Raw genomic sequence first — 16808 nt, 5'->3', positions numbered from 1 at the left:
GCTTTCCAGGCAGGCAGGCCCCTTGCTGCCCTCTGCTGCCTGCTCTGGGCACTGTGCTGGAACCCTGGCTGCTTCGTAGCCGGCAGTCCCTGAGATCTCTGCTCCAGCCCAGAGAGAGGCGCTCTGCCCTCCACCTGCGTGCTCTGCTTCCTAGGACACCTATGCGGCACCTGCTGTTTACATTGCCACTTCCCATCCTGTTTCATTTGATCTTCCCAAACGTCTGTGAGGCACGGATGGTGCCTTGTTCTCAGCAGCATCTCTGGTCCCTGGGACATACTAGCTGCTCAGTGACTATTTGCTGACAGCATAGAAGGTTAAGGAGCGTTGAACAGCAGAGTACTGCCCAGAAATCCGGCATCCTGACAGGGCTCCGTGTCTCACCTAGCAGCAGCCCAAGCTCAGTGAACTCCTGGCTGTTGCCCTGTGTCTGCCAGAAGGATGCTTCTGATGCCAAACCCTACTCCCACAGAACTCCACAGACCCCACGGCACAGTGGGACAGCTCGGAAGGCCACAGGTGGCTCCAGGCAACATTCTTACATCCTCTCTCCAGCCGAGGGTGGTCCAGGGACCAGCTGCTGAGCACCTGGCCAATCCACGTGGCCACAGAGAGCAGGAGTCCCATGGACTGCCTGACCCATTCCTGCTCACAGGTGACACAGGGTTCCCCTCAACAGTTGCCTCAGACCCAGAAAGGAAGCTGATCCTACCTGGGCAGATCCCATACTTCCCGCCAGTCCTGGTGCCCCAGGGAACTCTCTGTTGGGACTTTGCTTCGCTTAGTGACCCAGCCATTCTGGCTACTGTCTGCTTGGTGGGGGCAGCCTCCCAGCAGCTCCTTCTGCTCTTCCAGGGGCAGATACTGCAGGGAGTCTGGGAGCAGGGTCAGAGGGGCTGCTCTCCCCCAGCCAGCCACATTTCCTCCGCCATACTGCAGGCCCCACCAAACCATCCTGAGTAAAACTCGGCCAGACTTCCTGCAGGCTTTCTGGTGGTGGCTCTGGGAGAAGGGGAGCTGGAGGCCCAGAACTGTGGAGTTTCCCAAAGTCAGGCCAGGAGCATATCTCCCCTCCAGCCCTCCGACACAGGAGACTCTGGGAGTGCTTCACTCCTAAGGCTCCAGCACTAAGGACAAGGCGCTGTTGGGGCATCAAATCATCAGTTGATCTCTCAGCCCTGAGACCCACTGTTAGTGCAAGAAGTCTAGGTTCCAGGGGGGTGGGGAGGAGGCCCGCTTGTGTCACCCAGCGCTCTGAAGGGAGAGCCTCATCCACTGGCCCTGGGCTCCTTTCTGCCGCAGCTGAGAAGTCCTCACTGGGCAGAGCTTTCCAGCCATACTCCAAATCGGGGAGGGGCTGCTGCCCCCAGATTAGGGGTGCTAAGAGGACTTTTCTCAGTCGGCCACGCAGGCCCTGGCACTGGGTCCCACCACCAGTGTTCCTAACTCCCTTTACCAACCAGGGATGTGCAGTCCCCACGAGCCCCTAGTCAAGTGGGGAGCACAGAGTTGGAGGAGGTAATGGGAATCTGGAAAGTGTGTCTGATGGTTAAGAAATTCTCACCCTCTATAACCATCTCCCTGCCAGGTCCGGGACCCCCAGTCTATGCTCAGGGAGGCTTGACTCTGGTGCCCCCGTGTGGTGGAGGCCAGCATAGCCACTCTGCTGGCAGCCCTTAGCCACCTGTAACCCATGGCCCAGCCCCCCGGGGCACTACAGTAGCCCCAAAACGGCCTCCAGAGCCCTGGCTTGCCCTCCGCATCCACTGATGCCGCCACTGCCTTGTTATCGCAGATCTGCCTACAAGCCACCAGCAGCGCCTACTGCCTTGGTCTACTCCTAGGGTCCCACGTGGCTCAGTGGTAAAGAATCTCCTTGCAATGCAGATGTGAGTTCAATCCCTGGGTCAGGAAGATTCCCTGGAGAAGGAAATGGTAACCCACTCCAGTATCCTTGCCTGGGAAATCCCACGGACAGGGGAGCCTGGTGGGCCACAGTCCATAGCATCACAAAGAGTCTGACACAGCTGAGCAACTAAACCCTCCTACCCTTTGGCCCTTTAGGCCCTCCCTAGCCTGCCCAACCCCCCTCTAAGGCGTTTTTGCTACTGAAAACAGTATCAGTAATACTTATTGATTTTTACTTGAGTCCTTAATGTCTTAAGTGAAGTTGCTCAGTCGTGTGCGACTCTTTGCGACCCCATGGACTGTAGCCTATCCGGCTCCTCCATCCACGGGATTTTCCAGGCCAGAGTGCTGGAGTGGACTGCTGTTTCCTTCTCCAGGGGATCTTCCTGACCCAGGAATCGAACCCAGGTCTCCCGCATTGCAGGCAGACGCTTTACCCTCTGAGCCACCAGGGAAGCCTTCGATGTCTTAAGCAGTATCATAAATGTTTTGTTATTTCATTTAATTTTCATAACAACCCAATGAGGCAGAAAAGATCAATTTTCCCCTTTTAGAAATTGAGGTACAAGGGAATTGAGGGAATTGTCTGAGGTGGCCAAGTAGTACACAGCAGATACAGGATTCCAACTCAGGCTTTCTGGCTCCGGAGCCCTTGCGTGTAATGACTCCTGCTGCCCCACCTCTACCCTGAGTTCCAGCCCAGTTGGGTTGCTCATCACTCCTCAGAAATGTTTTCCCCTAGTGATGGGGGTGACTACTGTCCTGCGATTCCCATTGTCCACTGAAAACACCATCTACTTGACACCACAGTTAAGGCCAGAGCCTTGGAGTCTAATGCTTTAACATATACTGTGTCCTTGGATTTAACTCTCTGAGCCTCTGGTTTTTTCATCTGTAAAATGGGGATAATGATATAATAGTATCTAACTCACAGATCGCTGTGAAGATTAAAATGAACTAAGGAAAAAAAAAGAGGCGCGGGAAAGACTGGGTACAGCGCCTGGCACACAGTAAGCAGTGTCGTTGCCTTATGAGTAGTTCCTAGAATCATTGTCTTTGCCATCATCAGCAACAGATCCCTCCGGCTCTCAGAACACCAGGCATGGGGAAAAAAGCAGGGCTGCTGAGGCAGCGCCTCGGGTGTGGCCCCTGAATGCCCAGAGCCTGGCACCTGTCCTGGGATGCAGAGCCCAGCAAGAGCATCTTCCAAGGATGTGCTCATCTCTACTGGGGGAGCCCAGGGAGGAACCGGGGTCTCTGACCCCCACCAACTGTGGCTGTGTGCCTGGGCCAGGTGGGCCCTGAAGCACAAGAAGGCCTCTGAAGTTGTATGTTTTATTATTTAAAAGCACACTTAGCAGGAGACAGATGTACAGAACTCATTTCCTTAGCAGGTGGTCCTCTACAGGTCAGTTGGCACCTACTCCCTGAGCACCAGCTGTGTGCCAAGCACTGGATCTAACCCCGAAAACCAACCGTGAAGATGTATATACGGCTACTATTTTCAGGGATGTTTTGGTGGGGGGAAATTCCCAACTTGCCTTCATTCAAGATTGAGATGAAAATCAAGAGAGACTTCCTGTCTGTGGAAGCACCTGGAAGACAATCCTTTTGTCTGCAAACATTTGAAGCTGAGCCCTGTACTGGGCCCTGGAGGAGCCTCCTACTCAAGCCCCCATGTTGAACTCCCAGTTCCCACCCAGGCCATGGGTCCCACTCTTAAGAGGGAATTGGCAGGTGGCATGGCCCACTGTTCTGACCTGGGGGTGGATCCAATGTCCTCCAAGTAACAGGCTGTTACCTTTGGGGATGTCATGCTCCAGAGAGTCCATGAAGTCTAGGGATGGGTCGAGCTCAGCCTTCTCCAGCAAGGTCTTGTTCTTCAGCTCAACAGGCTCCCTGAAGTGGAAGTAAGAACTCAGCTTCTTGGCTTCGGACAAGGACAGTCCTACAAAGGGGCGGCAGGTAGGAAGGGATGGTCATCCCCAAGCCCCACAATCCCCTTCCTCTCTGATTGGCGACCACATGGAGGGGCTTGCAAAGGGTTCAGTCAGCTACTGATGGGGAACTGAAGGGCGGCAAGGGACCAGCATTTTCTCAGCCAGAACTTGGCTCAGCCCCTGCAACGAGAACAGACTACGGAGGAGCAGCGTGAGGAAAGGTGGGGAGCCCAGCCCTGCACACAGCCCTGAACTCAGACGGCCAGACGCTCTCTCAACTCAGGCATAAAAGTCAGGGTCCAGTAACGCCATTCGGCAGGTCCTCCCAAGTGATGTGGCAACAGTTATTCCTTCTCTGAGAAAACAGGTAGGTTCCCCTGGACTCCCAGACGTGTATCTGACTGCGCTCAGGAAGAGAACTTACCTTCAAAGGTCCGATTGACATTGATAGGTCCAAAAGGGGTCTTAAAGAGGGCGCCTCTGGGGATGACAGCCACAGCCTTGTCGATCTGGTCAATAATGGACACCAAGCGCATCTCTTCCTTGATCTGGACCTGAGGAGACAGGAGACAAGGTATCCCGCTGGGGTGCTGTGCCCAGTCAGTCACGCCTGGTGCAAGCGCCCTCTGGATGTTCATCTGACCTGGGTCATCATGCAGAGATGCCAGGTGCATGGAAATTCACCATGAGTGAATTTCTTGCCTGCATTCCCTCCCTCCTGTCCTTTCTTAAGTTGGTAATACATACCGCTGGTAAGTACGATATTTAAAACTTTTTTTAAAAAATAATAAAAAGCAGCGTCTCATCTCATTCCTGGTCCCCCAGTCGCTCTCACTGGGAGCAGACACCATTAACAGTGTTTTATATACCAGTCCAGAAACGTCATCATATTTTAATGTTGCTCATTTTGCCTTTTTAAAATATAAAAGCTATCATGCTGACTGTAGAATATCTGGGTGATATAGAAGTATTTTATAATATACCTAAGAAAATTAAAGCCATTCATAATCCTACCTCCTGAAGGTAATCGCTGATAACATTGGTATAATCCCTTCTATTCTTTTTTTCCTATGCCTATATTCAAAGGAAAATTAGAGTTACAGTTTATATAGTTTCTTGTCCTGCTCTTTGACTTAACATCATTTCTCAAACATCACTCCATACTGTAACATGTTTACACAGATGAAATTTGGTTAGAATCAATATCAAGGGCAACCCCAACCCAAACAAAAGGACTGCATAGAGATGTTTGGAAGAAAACAGCACTTGACAGGGAAAGGGTCACTGGGAGACCCCAGAGCCATTCAGCCACGTATTTCCCCTGGGCTGCTGATTGGAATTGTTTACAAAGGAGATGGAAACTAATAAGTGTCTAGGCCAGGTGCTTTAAATACATCACCTTGGGAATTCCCTGGCAGTCTAGTGGTTAAGATCCTGTGCTTCCAATGCAGGGGACGTGGGTTCAATCCCTGGTTAGGGAACTAAGATCCTGCAACCCTCGTGGCAAGGCCAAAAAAAAAAATGGCACCTCACTTGTACAAGTCTCAATTCTACAGAAGAGAAAACAGAGGATGTAGAGGTTGTCCGGCAGACAGGGGTTTGTAGCTGAAGCATCACAGACCTAGACCCAGACATTTGGCCTCACCCAGGTTCAAGGGCAAAGGTTGGATTTTGAATCACAGGTTTGTCTATTTTCAGAAATTGGGTTATTTTCCAACCATGCAATCCCATATTTTAATGTTGCTTATTTTGCTGTTTTAAAATATAAAAGCTGTCGTGCTTACTGTAGAATATCTGGGTAATATGGAGATATTTTATAATATACCTAAGAAAATTAAAACCACTCATAATCCCATCTCCTAAAAGTAATCACTGCTAACAGTTTCAAGTGAATGTATTATCTGTGTGTGTGTGTGTGTGTGTGCTAAGTCTCTTCAGTTGTGTCGACTCTTTGCAACCCTGTCAACTATAGCCCGCCAGGCTCCTCTGTCCATGGGATTTCCAAGGCAGAAATAGTGGAGTGGGTTACCATGCCCTTCTCCAGGGGATCTTCCCAACCCAGGGATCAAACCTGTGTCTCTTATGTCTCCTGCATTGGCAGGCATGTTCTTTACCACTAGTGCCACCTGGGAAGCCTGAATGTGTTATCTAGTAAAATACAAATCTATACAAAAATATAAGCACCTGTGCACATCCCCTGACCCCAGAGCAATGCACAGACTGCTTCTTCCTAGCCCTGGCCCTATAACCCAGCTCTCCCGAGAGCTGCCCATCCCCTTGCCACCCTGTCAACATTCAGGAGTGATGTCACCCTGGGCAGGTGACTTAACAGAGGTTTCCTCCTCTCCACTCCCTGGAGGCAATGCACCAGCGTCCCAGGGCACCAGGTTGGAGCGAGTGGGCTGGCACGGAGGCCCAGGGCCCGTGGCCCCAGTGGCTGTGATGATGACCGTGCTTGCTGCCACCAGTGTCCACCAGCCCAGCCCCTTGTGTTCAGGCCCTCCTCCTCTCGTCTTCACTCACCACTACTTCTTCCTCAAAGACCTTCTCGCCATCGTTCACCTTCTGCAGCTCAGTGTGTTCATACTCATGGGAGGGGTCCCCCATGAAGCGACCCTTCACCACAGATGTCTGTATCTCCATCTCCTTTGTGGCGGGAGGCAGGAGGCTCCACTCCATGCAGTTCAGGCTGCCAACAACATCCGCATGACCCCAATTCTAACTCCCCTCATTCCAGCTTCCTGTCTCTGCCCCTTCTCCCAAAGGGCTGAGGCCCAAGAAAGGCTGGTGGGAGTCACACCTTTCCCCCTTAGAAGCCACAAGAGCCTGTGGTGTACCCCACCCCATATGTGATGACATACAACTTAATTTCTTAAAAGCTTCAGTCTGCCAAGATTCCAAGAGTGTCTTCCTACATATCTGGATTATGAGACTGCAGATGAGTTTCTGGAAGCTGAACTGCCTTAATTTCAGATCCCTCTGCTCCAGAGGGCCCACATCCATGCTCAGCCTGCCTGCTGAGCTGACACACAGCCATCTCCCCCACGCTTCTCCCGGCCCAGGCTCTAGGAGCTCTCCTCCTCTGAGAGCTTCAGGGGCATCGCCAGCCCAGTCACTTCTTTCTCACACCCTGCCGGGAGGGGTGTCTGCCTGCTCCTCCCTCATCTGCCCAGCACCCACATCCCCAGCCTGCTCTGTGTGCCCTCTTCACTCTCCACTGGCTCCTTCACAACATGAAGATGCCCCCGCTTTAACAGTCCTCAAATCCATGCCCCTCTGGGAAATGCCCCTTTCCTGCCCCTCCCTCCTCTTCCCCAACTCTGGACCATACTCAAGAACATTTTGCCCTGCCAGAGCCCTTCCTCCTCACCCCGCTTTCACTCTGACCACTGCACCAGGATTCCCTGGCACTGCAAGAAGCTGCTCTGAAGAAGGCCAGCCATGGGACCTACAAGCCAACACGTGCATTTCCATGTCTGCTTCCTTTGACACCTCCCCTTCCCCTTCTCCAGCCTTAAGTGTTTCCAAGGATCTATTCTCACCCCTCTTTTGTCTCCAGTCTCACCTACCTGACTCCCAGAATCCCAGCTGCTCCCAAGTGGATACCCCAAATCCAGTTACCTCTCACCACCTCCACTACTTCCACCCTCATCCAAGCCACCACCTACTCTCACCTAATATCACAGCAGCTTCCTAAATGGTCTCCCCATGTCCGTACCTGCTCCTGCTTCAGTCTGTTCCCCACCCAACTGGGAAAACCTAAGCCGGACTGTGACTCTGCAGACTCTCCCACTGACTTCCCACTGAGCCAAGCACTCACAAGGGCCCTGCACAACTGTCTCAGCCTCGCTGACCTCATGCTGTGCAGTGGCCCCTCACTCACTCCTCTCTAGCCACACCAGCCTCTACAGGATCCCACAGGTACGCTAAGCACACACCTGCCTCGGGACCTTTGCACTTGCTGGAATGCTTTTCCCTCAGATAAACACAGCTCACTCAGTTGCCTCAGGTCTCTTCTCAAATGTTACCTCCTGAGAGAGGCCATCCCAGATCACCCTTTTTATAATAGTACCTGATCCTGTATTCCGTGTCTCCCTTAGCAATTAGCACCAATGCTAAGCGTATGCAGTATATGTGTGTGTGTTTATTGTCTGTCTTCCCTCCCACCCCCAACACACACACTAAAATGTAAACTCCATGAAGACAAGGACTTTAGCACTGAATTCCCCATGTCTAGATCAATGCCCAGCACATACTAGGTGCTGGAGAAATAAAAACTTATTGGAATACAGTGAGATTCAAATCTCTATCTTCAGTCCAAATTTTTCTTTTGGACTGCAGATCTGTACTTTAATATGCTTCCTTACCACTCTGCCCCATGGGACCTGACAGCAAACTCGCTGGGCCTCCCCTAGTACCTCCTGAATTCTTTCCCAGTGAGTGGCACCAGCCCTTACCCAGCTACCTAAGCTAGAAGGAAGGGTCAACCTTGACCTCTTCACCTTTCCCCATTTAGTCACAAGTCCTGCCACTTCTACCACTGAAATCTTTCCAAGCCCACCGCTCCATTCCTTCCTCCTTTCAGTCTGCAACAGATATCCAAATGCTCGCCCATTTCCAGACCCTTCTGCCCACTCAGGTCCAAGCAGACTCTTCATTGAAGGCCTTCAGTGGCTCTGCATAGCCTATGGACAAAGTTCAAATCTCCTGGCCTCTCCATCAAGTTTAGCATTAACACCCTAGGCTGCCACTGTCCTGGTTGCCTACCCTCTGTTCTCCCAAACATCCCAAGCGAGCTCCAGCCAGCAAGGCATGCCTCTGATTGGCATGCCTTTGCCCAACTCCTTCCTGGAGAACTCCAGGTCATCTCTCAGATCTCAGTAATCTTATTAAAAATTGCTCTCCGAGTAGCATTGAAATATGTATACTACCCTATGTGAAACAGATCGCCAGTCCAGGTTCGATGCCTTAGACAGGGCGCTCAGGGCTGATGCACTGGGACAACCCGAAGGGATGGAATGGGGAGGGAGGTGGGGGGGGGGGGGTCAGAATGGGGGACACATGTACACCCATGGCTGATTCATGTGAATGTATGGCAAAACCACTACAATATTGTAATAAGCCTCCAATTAAAATAAATAATTTACAAAAAATGCAAAAGGAATAAATAAGATCTTAAAGCTGAGATCTTGAAGGCAAAAAAAAAAAAAAAAAGATGCCCTCCAGGAGAATGTTGCACCCTGCCTCCCCTTCGTGTACACCTCTGTCTTAGTTTTCAGATGCTTTGCTGTAATTGCTGGGTGTGAATAAACTGGAGATAGGGAGAGTCTTAGCCATCTTTTTAACCCCAGGTCTAGCACGGAAAACATTCAGTCAGTGTTGGATTGCTGCACGGATAGATAAATGAAGTCTCCAACTTTCTTCAGCCTGAACAGAATCCTTGTAAGATGGGGAGCTCCCCATCAACGGGGTAGTCAAAAGGAGGGTGGATGGTCCTAAACGGAGTGTACAGGAAAAGTTCCTCAGTTCTAAATCCCTTTCCTTCAATTCCACATTCGTTCACTACTTCCTGGAGTGCCTCCCATGAGCCAACACCTCCACCCCAAATGCTTCAAGACCCATTTCCGAAGAGCTCCCCGCTACCCCTCAAGGCTTCTGACCCTTCTCCAAACTAAAGCCAAACTTTAGTTTGGACCCTTCTCCAAACGTTTCTCTTTGGAAAGCCAGGTCCACCACAGGGCTTCTCCTCCGGGTTTTCACTCTCCGGAAGCCTTCCTCTTGCCCCTCCTCCGTTCTTGCCCTGCTTCCATTATTAAACCGTCAGCCTCTAAGTTTCTTTGGCGCCCCTCCCCATGTGTCCTCCCGGGGCTGCTCTCTCAGATCTCACCCCCTCGCTTTCTGGAACCCGCCCCTTTGGGTCCTACCTCCCACTCACCCCTTCTCGGCCCGGTAGCCCTCCCCTCAGTATCCCCCTGCAGCCTTGGCCAGCCTGGGCGCCCTCTCCACCTGTACAGGGTCTTGCGCGGTGCGAGCTGATCCTCGCTCACGCCCTGAGCGATGTAGTAATCGGCGACGAGGCCGAGGATGCGGCCCCAGAAGAGGACCCGATCGAAGCGGTAGTCGCGTTTAACCAGCATGAGAGAAGTGAGCAGCGCGGCCCGACGGTCTGGGCTAAGGCCCTGCCCACTGCCAGACGCCAGCTCCAGTGACAGCAGGAGGCTTTCCGCGTCCATCGCGTCCGCGGCTCTGCTCAACGCCCGCCGGGTTGCTAGGAGAAACCGTGTCCATGGAGACCCAAAGCTCCGCCCCTCCACCCTCCCGGAAGCAGGATTTCACCCACCTGACCTGCAGGCTAGCCTTCTGGGGCTGCCCGCCAGCCAGCCCTTCTTGCCACCGAGCTCTTCCGAAAAGCCTGGGCGTACACACGCTCCCTCCTGCTTCCTTCCCCCGCTGGGTGATGGGAGGTGTTCAGTTGTCACGGCAACAGCATGGTTTTACCCCAGAATAAGCAGGATACAGTGGTAGGTTGGAGGTCCCAATTTGGCCCAATTCCAGGGCTATTTTGCTTCCTCTAAAACCCCTCCACACAGTCGATATTTATTGAGTCCTCATTGTATAACATACGCAATGGGGGCTTGGGAAGAAAAACAACAGTAAGACTAGCTATATTATTTCACTTCATTCCTGTCCTTTCTTGGCCTCAGAATTTCCTAAGAAAAGAATTTCAGATCTTCCTGGTTCTAAAATTCCCAAGACAATCAATCCCCCCCGAACCAGGTCTTACAGAGTGGGGTCCATCTATTCCACTGTCTTCAGTCTTCACAGATAGCTCTTGACTTTTCCCTTTCATAGGACTGTTTCAGCTAAGTGGCAAGCAAAGACCTAGAAGAGGGTGTGGGGATGCCCCAGAGGTCCAATGGTTAGGACTCCAGTGTGTGGGGGTAGGGAGGGGCTGGCCAGGCAATGGGGCACCATATAGGGCCACACCCTGGGAAAGGAAGGTGCAAAGAGGGTTACAAAATGTGTGAGTTTATGGACTACACTTCCCCATCAACATTTTCATTTACAACATCAACAGCTACATGTTCCCTACCACCTACATTTACCTACCTCAGGCCCCACACCTACTGCTTTTAGGTTCAAATGGTAACAACAGATGAAAGGCCAGAACCACTGAAGCTGGGGCTCTTCACTCCCTGGGCTAGATACCATTTCTTCACATGCATCGCTGGAGTGCCCAGCCAAGGTTAAAAGACATAAACAGGTGCCTCAGCAGGCTTGTTGTCAGAGGAGATGATATTTGTTGATAAAATTATTAACTGATCTTTTAATTTCTGGATTCCTTTGGAGCAGATTCATGAAATCAGAATGACCTGGGCCCCAATGCCAAGCCAAGAAGTGTCTAAATTACCTGGATAATTAACTTTGTTTTGATTGTCTAGACATTATTTGTGACAGTTTTTTAAAGCAGGACTTGAGGGATCAGACTTGCCTTAATGTCTTCTACCTCAAAAGTTTGTAACTCCCTTCTTCAAAATTCTCCCTCCCTTTAAGTCGACCCCTCAGCCTGTCCCTTTCCAAGTGAGAGATATGGCCCTATTCCTCTTCTGTAAGGTACTATCAGACACAAAAACAGTGGAGAGTCCAAGCTGGCGGAGTATGCTTCAGGTGGACACAGCACAGAAAAGAACTCAAACCTTTTGTTTGCATTGATTCTATATTTACTTAGCACCAGGAAGTGGCAGGTTCCACGTCAGGAAACACAATCTGAAGCCAGAGATGAAGTCCCACAGCTTTCCAATGCTACCAAATTCAGCACGGCAAACCCTGTTTAATCATCTCAGAGTAAAATCACACAGAATGTACAGTACAGTGTAAAGCACTCAGCCTCTGGAGTCAGCTGGACTGGGTCTGAATCCAGGTTTCAACACTTATGCAAGTTATTCAGTCTCCCCAAGCCTCATCTATAAGACAGAGACAATAATATGACATCTGTAAGGTTATTAGATAATGTATGTAAAGTGCTTAAAACCTACCATAAAATATAAACTATTTTCCATGTTTTCTTAAAATATACAAAATAGTATATATTGTACGCATACACACACACACACACACCACACACCTATCCCCGACACCAGCAGCGTGAGGATTCTGTGTTCAACTTGCTTCCAAGAAATAAGCAGATGTTCTCAGGGACAAAGAGCATCAGTGCTCAGTGGTCAGGACAGCACCAAGCTGGAGAGGATAACAGTAAGGATCAGGATGGCCAACCCACAGATGCTGCCGAGGAGGAATGGCCACAGGCAGGAGGGCAGGGATGGCACAAGGACAATACTGCCAACAGTAACTGCCAGCAGCTGCCATGCAACTGCAGTGGAGATGGCAGGGCGCATTCCAGAAGGGACATGTGGCCTCACGGAAGTGACTCTACAGGGCAGACCCGGTGTCTTAGCCTATGGTTCAATCAGGCTCTGCAGAGACTCTCTTGGTTTTCTTTTCTCAGGTCCCTCACACTGTGTGACCTCTGCTTTGGGTACACATACTCTAAGGGTCACAGAACCCAACATGTGGCAAGCAAAGAACATCGGGCTAGAAGTTAGCTGAAGAGGATTCTTAGTCCCAACTCTGCTATCCAACTGTTAAAGAACCTTGGCCAAGTCATTTAACTTCCCATATTGGCCCAGGAATAATGAAGAGAAAGAACTATTAGAAAACAAAGAAATCATGGAAGGCTGAAGCCTAAGAGACCAAGGAAGATTACTCTAGCCTTAAGCCTCTTCAAGCCAAAAATGTTTCAGGAAAATTTAATATGAATCCGTTCATTTTATAATATATTTAAGTCTATAGTCACACCCACATTATGTCCCTGTTAAAAATTCTGAAAAGCCACAGCAAAAGCTAAAAAGGGTCACCTCCCTGCCCGACCCCCTCCGGGGGTGGGTGGGGAGGGGAGGGAGCCTGTCTGTGGGCCCATGTTTGCTTTCCAGCCCCCAAAAGAAACACCTGACCCAGCACCCTCTGGGAAAATCAGCCTGTGATTCAAAGAGATGCTTGTTCAATGACGATTATTACAACCCCAGCCAACCATCAGTCCACCAGAAAGTCTAAGGGGGGCAGGCAGCCAGAAGGACAGACCCTTCCTCTCACCAGGAATTAACTAGGTCCAAGCAGGAGATGGGTGATGTGGTGCCACCAGGGGAAAGATAATTTAGCCACTGTGTTCACAATGAGCATTCCCATTCATTCGTGGAAGCCTTTCAGTGTCACTGGTGCCTGGAACCAAATGTAATCCTCCCAGGTTGCAGCTGGGATGGTAGGTCGGCCACAGGACAAGGTCACAGTCAGCTTGTGGCCCCGGCTGGGCACTCTGTAGTTGAGCTTGGGTCGAAACCAATCTTCTCCACAGTCGCGGTGACCCTGTGCCATGACGATGGTGCCCATGAGTGGAGGGACCTGCAGCTCACTGAAGGCATCGGCCAGGAAAATGGCTCGGAAGAGGCGGCGCAAACAGGCTGCTGTGCTCAGGCTCGGGTCCATGCTGTTGGGGGCTAATCGGGACAAGTCAAGCTCGTAGAACTCCTTGGGGCTGAGGGCATTGCCCCCAAGGAGGATCAGCACTCGAGGGACTAGTGTCCGGGCAAAGAGTCCCTCCAGGTGGCTGAGGACACTCTCCAGTTCTGCCAGGGTTTGCTGGCATTTCCTGCCGCTCACCTCAGCAGTGGCCCGAGGTTTCTTCTTCACCACGTCCTCTGCCTGTGAGGACAAAGAATGGAGACAGAGAAGGTCTGCGAAGTAGACGAAAGCTAACGCCCTTTGAAGAACCCTGCTAGAACAGAGCAGACTTACGGACTGGAGCTCCAGTTCAGTGAACCGCCACACTCAAGACCCTGGGTTTTATCACAGGGAAATGTACCAAAAAGGAAAATAGATTCTTTGTACAAAATTATGATTCTTCCTCACTCAGAATAGCAAAGACAGTGTACTGAACCAGGAGGGCATCCAGAAATTAGCAACTAAAATACTAAAATACTCATGTGGTGGCATGGCAGGTAGTAAGCTTTTGCTGTGCTGAAAATAATGACAAGACTGAGGACTGGGGACTTTCCTGGTGGTCCAGTAGTTAAGAATCCACATTCCAACACACAGGAGGAGAGCTTGATTTCTGCTTAGGAAACTAAGATTCCCATATGCCACGGGGCAACTAGAGAGCCTGTGCTTGGCAATTATTCAGCCAAAAAAAAAACCACCAAGGATTATTTGGTCTAATAAATTCTGGAATTCATCCTCCAGTTAAACATGGCATTCATGTTGAGACTTGAGAGAAAACAGCAAAGTTCTGTAAAACAATTATCCTTCAACAAATTAAACAAACAAACATGGCAAACTGATGGAAGGTAGGAAGGAAATGAAAGAGTGGGTGGGAGGGAGGAAGAAAGAGGGGAGGGAAGCAGGAAGGGAGGGGAGAGAAAGAGGACTCCCAGTGGCAAAAATAACTAAAAAATAGATGACAGTGGCTAAAGACGACAACAAATTTTTGGAAGAGAGAAAGTAGGAAGCACTCAAGAGAGCTGAATACCAAGTGCTGTCAGAGGGGACTCCCCTGAGAAGCAAAACCACACTGAAGAAGTCCGTAAAAGGCCCAGGAGTTGTTCACTTAAGCACCACAGAACACAAAAGTGAACACATGGGGACTGAGTGAACACCTGTGCAAGGGCCCTAAGTGTGCATGCGTGCTAAGTCACTTCAGTCATGTCCAACTCTTTGTGACCCTACGGACTGTGGCCTGCCAGGCTCCTTTGTCCATGGGATGCTCCAGGCAAGAATACTAGAGTGGGTTGCCATTCACTCCAGGGGATCTTCCCAACTCAGGGTTCAAAGCTGCATCTCTCATGTCTCCTGCATTGGCAGGCAGATTCTTTACCACTAGTGCCACCTGGGAAGCCCAGTACCCTTCGATGGCCTGCAAGTTTCCCCCACCCAAACACAATGCTTTGGAAGTGTTCTTTCTCTTTCCTTCCTTCCTTCTTCTCTCATTGAGTAGTCTATCAGATAGAAGCAGAAATAAACGTGTTCAGTTTACCATGTTTAACTGAAAGATAACTCCAAAATCACCTTTATTAGAGCAAATAATCCTCTTTCCCGTTATCATTACCACTTTGTTCCCACCCAATGTCCTTTAAGTCTATCAGCTAGCTCACAGGGCCAGCCTCGCACACAGAACTTTTAATGACTTATTCTTAAACATTCAGACACCAAATAAAAGCCTCAACTGTGAAAGAGACCAAAACAAATAAATAGGAAAGGAATCTGGAAGAAACAGAGACAGTGCAAGAGACAGAGGGAAACTTCAAAAACACAGTAATTAATACCCACAAGGGAAGTTCATACAGACAGGAAACAGGATATAACTAAAAAGGAACATGTGGGACTTCCCTGGTGGTCCAGTGGGTAAGACTGTGAACTCCCAATGCAGGGGCCTGGGTTCCATCCCTGTTCAGGGATAGAACTAGATCTTGCTTGCAGGTTGCAACTAAGACCCAGCACAGTCAAAATAAATTTAAAAAATAAAAATTTTAAGAAAAAGTTCTTAAGACTGCGACTGCCAAAAAATTAAGTTTAAGAACATAAACTCAAGGAAGAAAATATAACAGAAACAAAGAAATGAGGATTTGGAGAGAAAATACACTAAAATTAGAGGATCCGTTCATAAAGTCCAAATGTAACACACAATAGGAGTTTCAGAAAAAGAAAACAAGAGAAAAAGCAAGGCTTTGAATATCCAGACTAGAGTGGGAAAGGACTGAAGCCATAGGGCTGAACCATCGTTTACAGCTGCTTATGCTGACATGCGTGAAGGTTCCTTTGACCACCCTTTCTACCTGCCACCATCTAATAGCCACAAAGTTCACTCACCAATTTTCTCCCAAAGCTTGTGCCTACCTGGGGAAAAGGTTTTCGGTAGAAGTGCTTAAGCTGTTCGTAGGGCAGAGGTAGTTGCTGGCGTTGGTACATGATATGTTTTAGAAGTTCACAAGTAAAGCGACAGCAGCCTTCCTGGCTCACAGGCCCAGGAAACACCACTGGCACCATGCAGTCTCTGGGACGAAAGGGCTCCAAAGGGTTGGAAGGTTCCTGGGTGGAGGTGGTCTCAAGTAGTTCTATCTGGGGGTCCTGGGTTTCCTCCGACTTCTCACACCACTCCAAATCTACTAGGTGCACAGAGGGACAAGAGAGAAAAACGAAAAACTTAAAAGATCTATGGACATACCACCCTGAAGCCCGATCTCCTCTGTTCTCCAAAGCTAAACAGGGTCCGGCCTGATTAGAACTTGGATGAGAAAAAGTGAAGAGGCCAGAGTCAGTCTTTCCATCCCTTGTGGGGACATCAGCCACCACAGCTGAGGCCACACGCCTACACAGGCGGATTCCCTCCGCAAACTCCCCTCTGGGAGGCCGCTCGCAGGTTCCAGATCCCAGTTGTCTAAGAGACTGCAGGATTTGGGGGGGCCAGGTGGCGGGAATTTCTGAGACAGAGACTGGAGATCTGCTCAGAAAGCAGAGGCCCTGATATGGGAAAATGAGTTGAGAAAAAGCGGTGTCAAGCAGAGCCCAGAACACGCCGCGAAAAGGAGAGTGAACCAATGGAATTCAGGGCCGCGGGGGCGATGGAGTCAAAGGGGCCAAGTCAGAGCTGGGAGGGACGACGGGAAATGGGGACAAGGAACACGGGCTAGTGAAACGACTACGGGCTAAATGACTGGAGGGAGCCGTGGCAGGGAGGAAACAAACTCCTCGAGCTCCGGACTCCATATCTTACCAGGGACTGCGGCCGGGGACTGCACTTCCGGCTCCGGGGCCGCCATCACTACCTCCTCCCCGTTCTCCATTCGGTTTGAATAGGCGCCCCGCGCTGCTTCATGGGAAGCCCGCGCCTCCACTTCCTGTTCTGCTGGCCCG

The 16808-nt window shown here is 50.4% G+C and overlaps 2 protein-coding genes across 5 annotated transcripts in view; both read right to left on the bottom strand.

Moving 5' to 3' along the window:
* RSPH9 (radial spoke head component 9) overlaps positions 1–10099 on the bottom strand; it is a 41963-nt gene extending 31864 nt beyond the window's left edge. For 2 of the 3 annotated variants that reach the window (XM_042237275.2, XM_004018849.6), the window contains exons 1-4: positions 9855–10099; positions 6372–6537; positions 4273–4402; positions 3710–3856 (exon numbers count right to left, since the gene is read on the bottom strand). In XM_042237275.2, the coding sequence (XP_042093209.1) occupies positions 3710–3856; positions 4273–4402; positions 6372–6537; positions 9855–10081 (670 nt within the window). In that variant the 5' untranslated portion in view covers positions 10082–10099. Of the gene's footprint in view, positions 1–3229; positions 3504–3709; positions 3857–4272; positions 4403–6371; positions 6538–9854 lie in introns of those variants that run through there. The other variant, XM_012100711.5, reaches the window with a different exon arrangement.
* Positions 10100–11546: 1447 nt separating this feature from the next.
* On the bottom strand, positions 11547–16749 carry MAD2L1BP (MAD2L1 binding protein). Of its 2 annotated transcripts, none has more exons than XM_027958488.3 (3): positions 16669–16749; positions 15792–16060; positions 11547–13604 (listed from the first exon to the last, which is right to left on the bottom strand). In XM_027958488.3, the coding sequence occupies exons 1-3, from the start codon at positions 16736–16738 to the stop codon at positions 13092–13094; spliced, it is 852 nt and encodes a 283-aa protein (XP_027814289.1). In that variant the 5' UTR covers positions 16739–16749; the 3' UTR covers positions 11547–13091. The 2 variants fall into 2 exon arrangements, with proteins under 2 accessions (XP_027814289.1, XP_027814290.1); XM_027958489.3 differs by having other exon boundaries at positions 15792–16057.
* Positions 16750–16808: the final 59 nt, after the last annotated feature.

The sequence above is a fragment of the Ovis aries genome, chromosome 20 (assembly GCF_016772045.2).
Source record: "Ovis aries strain OAR_USU_Benz2616 breed Rambouillet chromosome 20, ARS-UI_Ramb_v3.0, whole genome shotgun sequence".
NCBI lineage: Eukaryota > Metazoa > Chordata > Mammalia > Artiodactyla > Bovidae > Ovis > Ovis aries.
The sequence above is the reverse complement of the archived record's forward strand: the minus strand, read 5'-3'. Positions and strand labels throughout refer to the sequence as shown.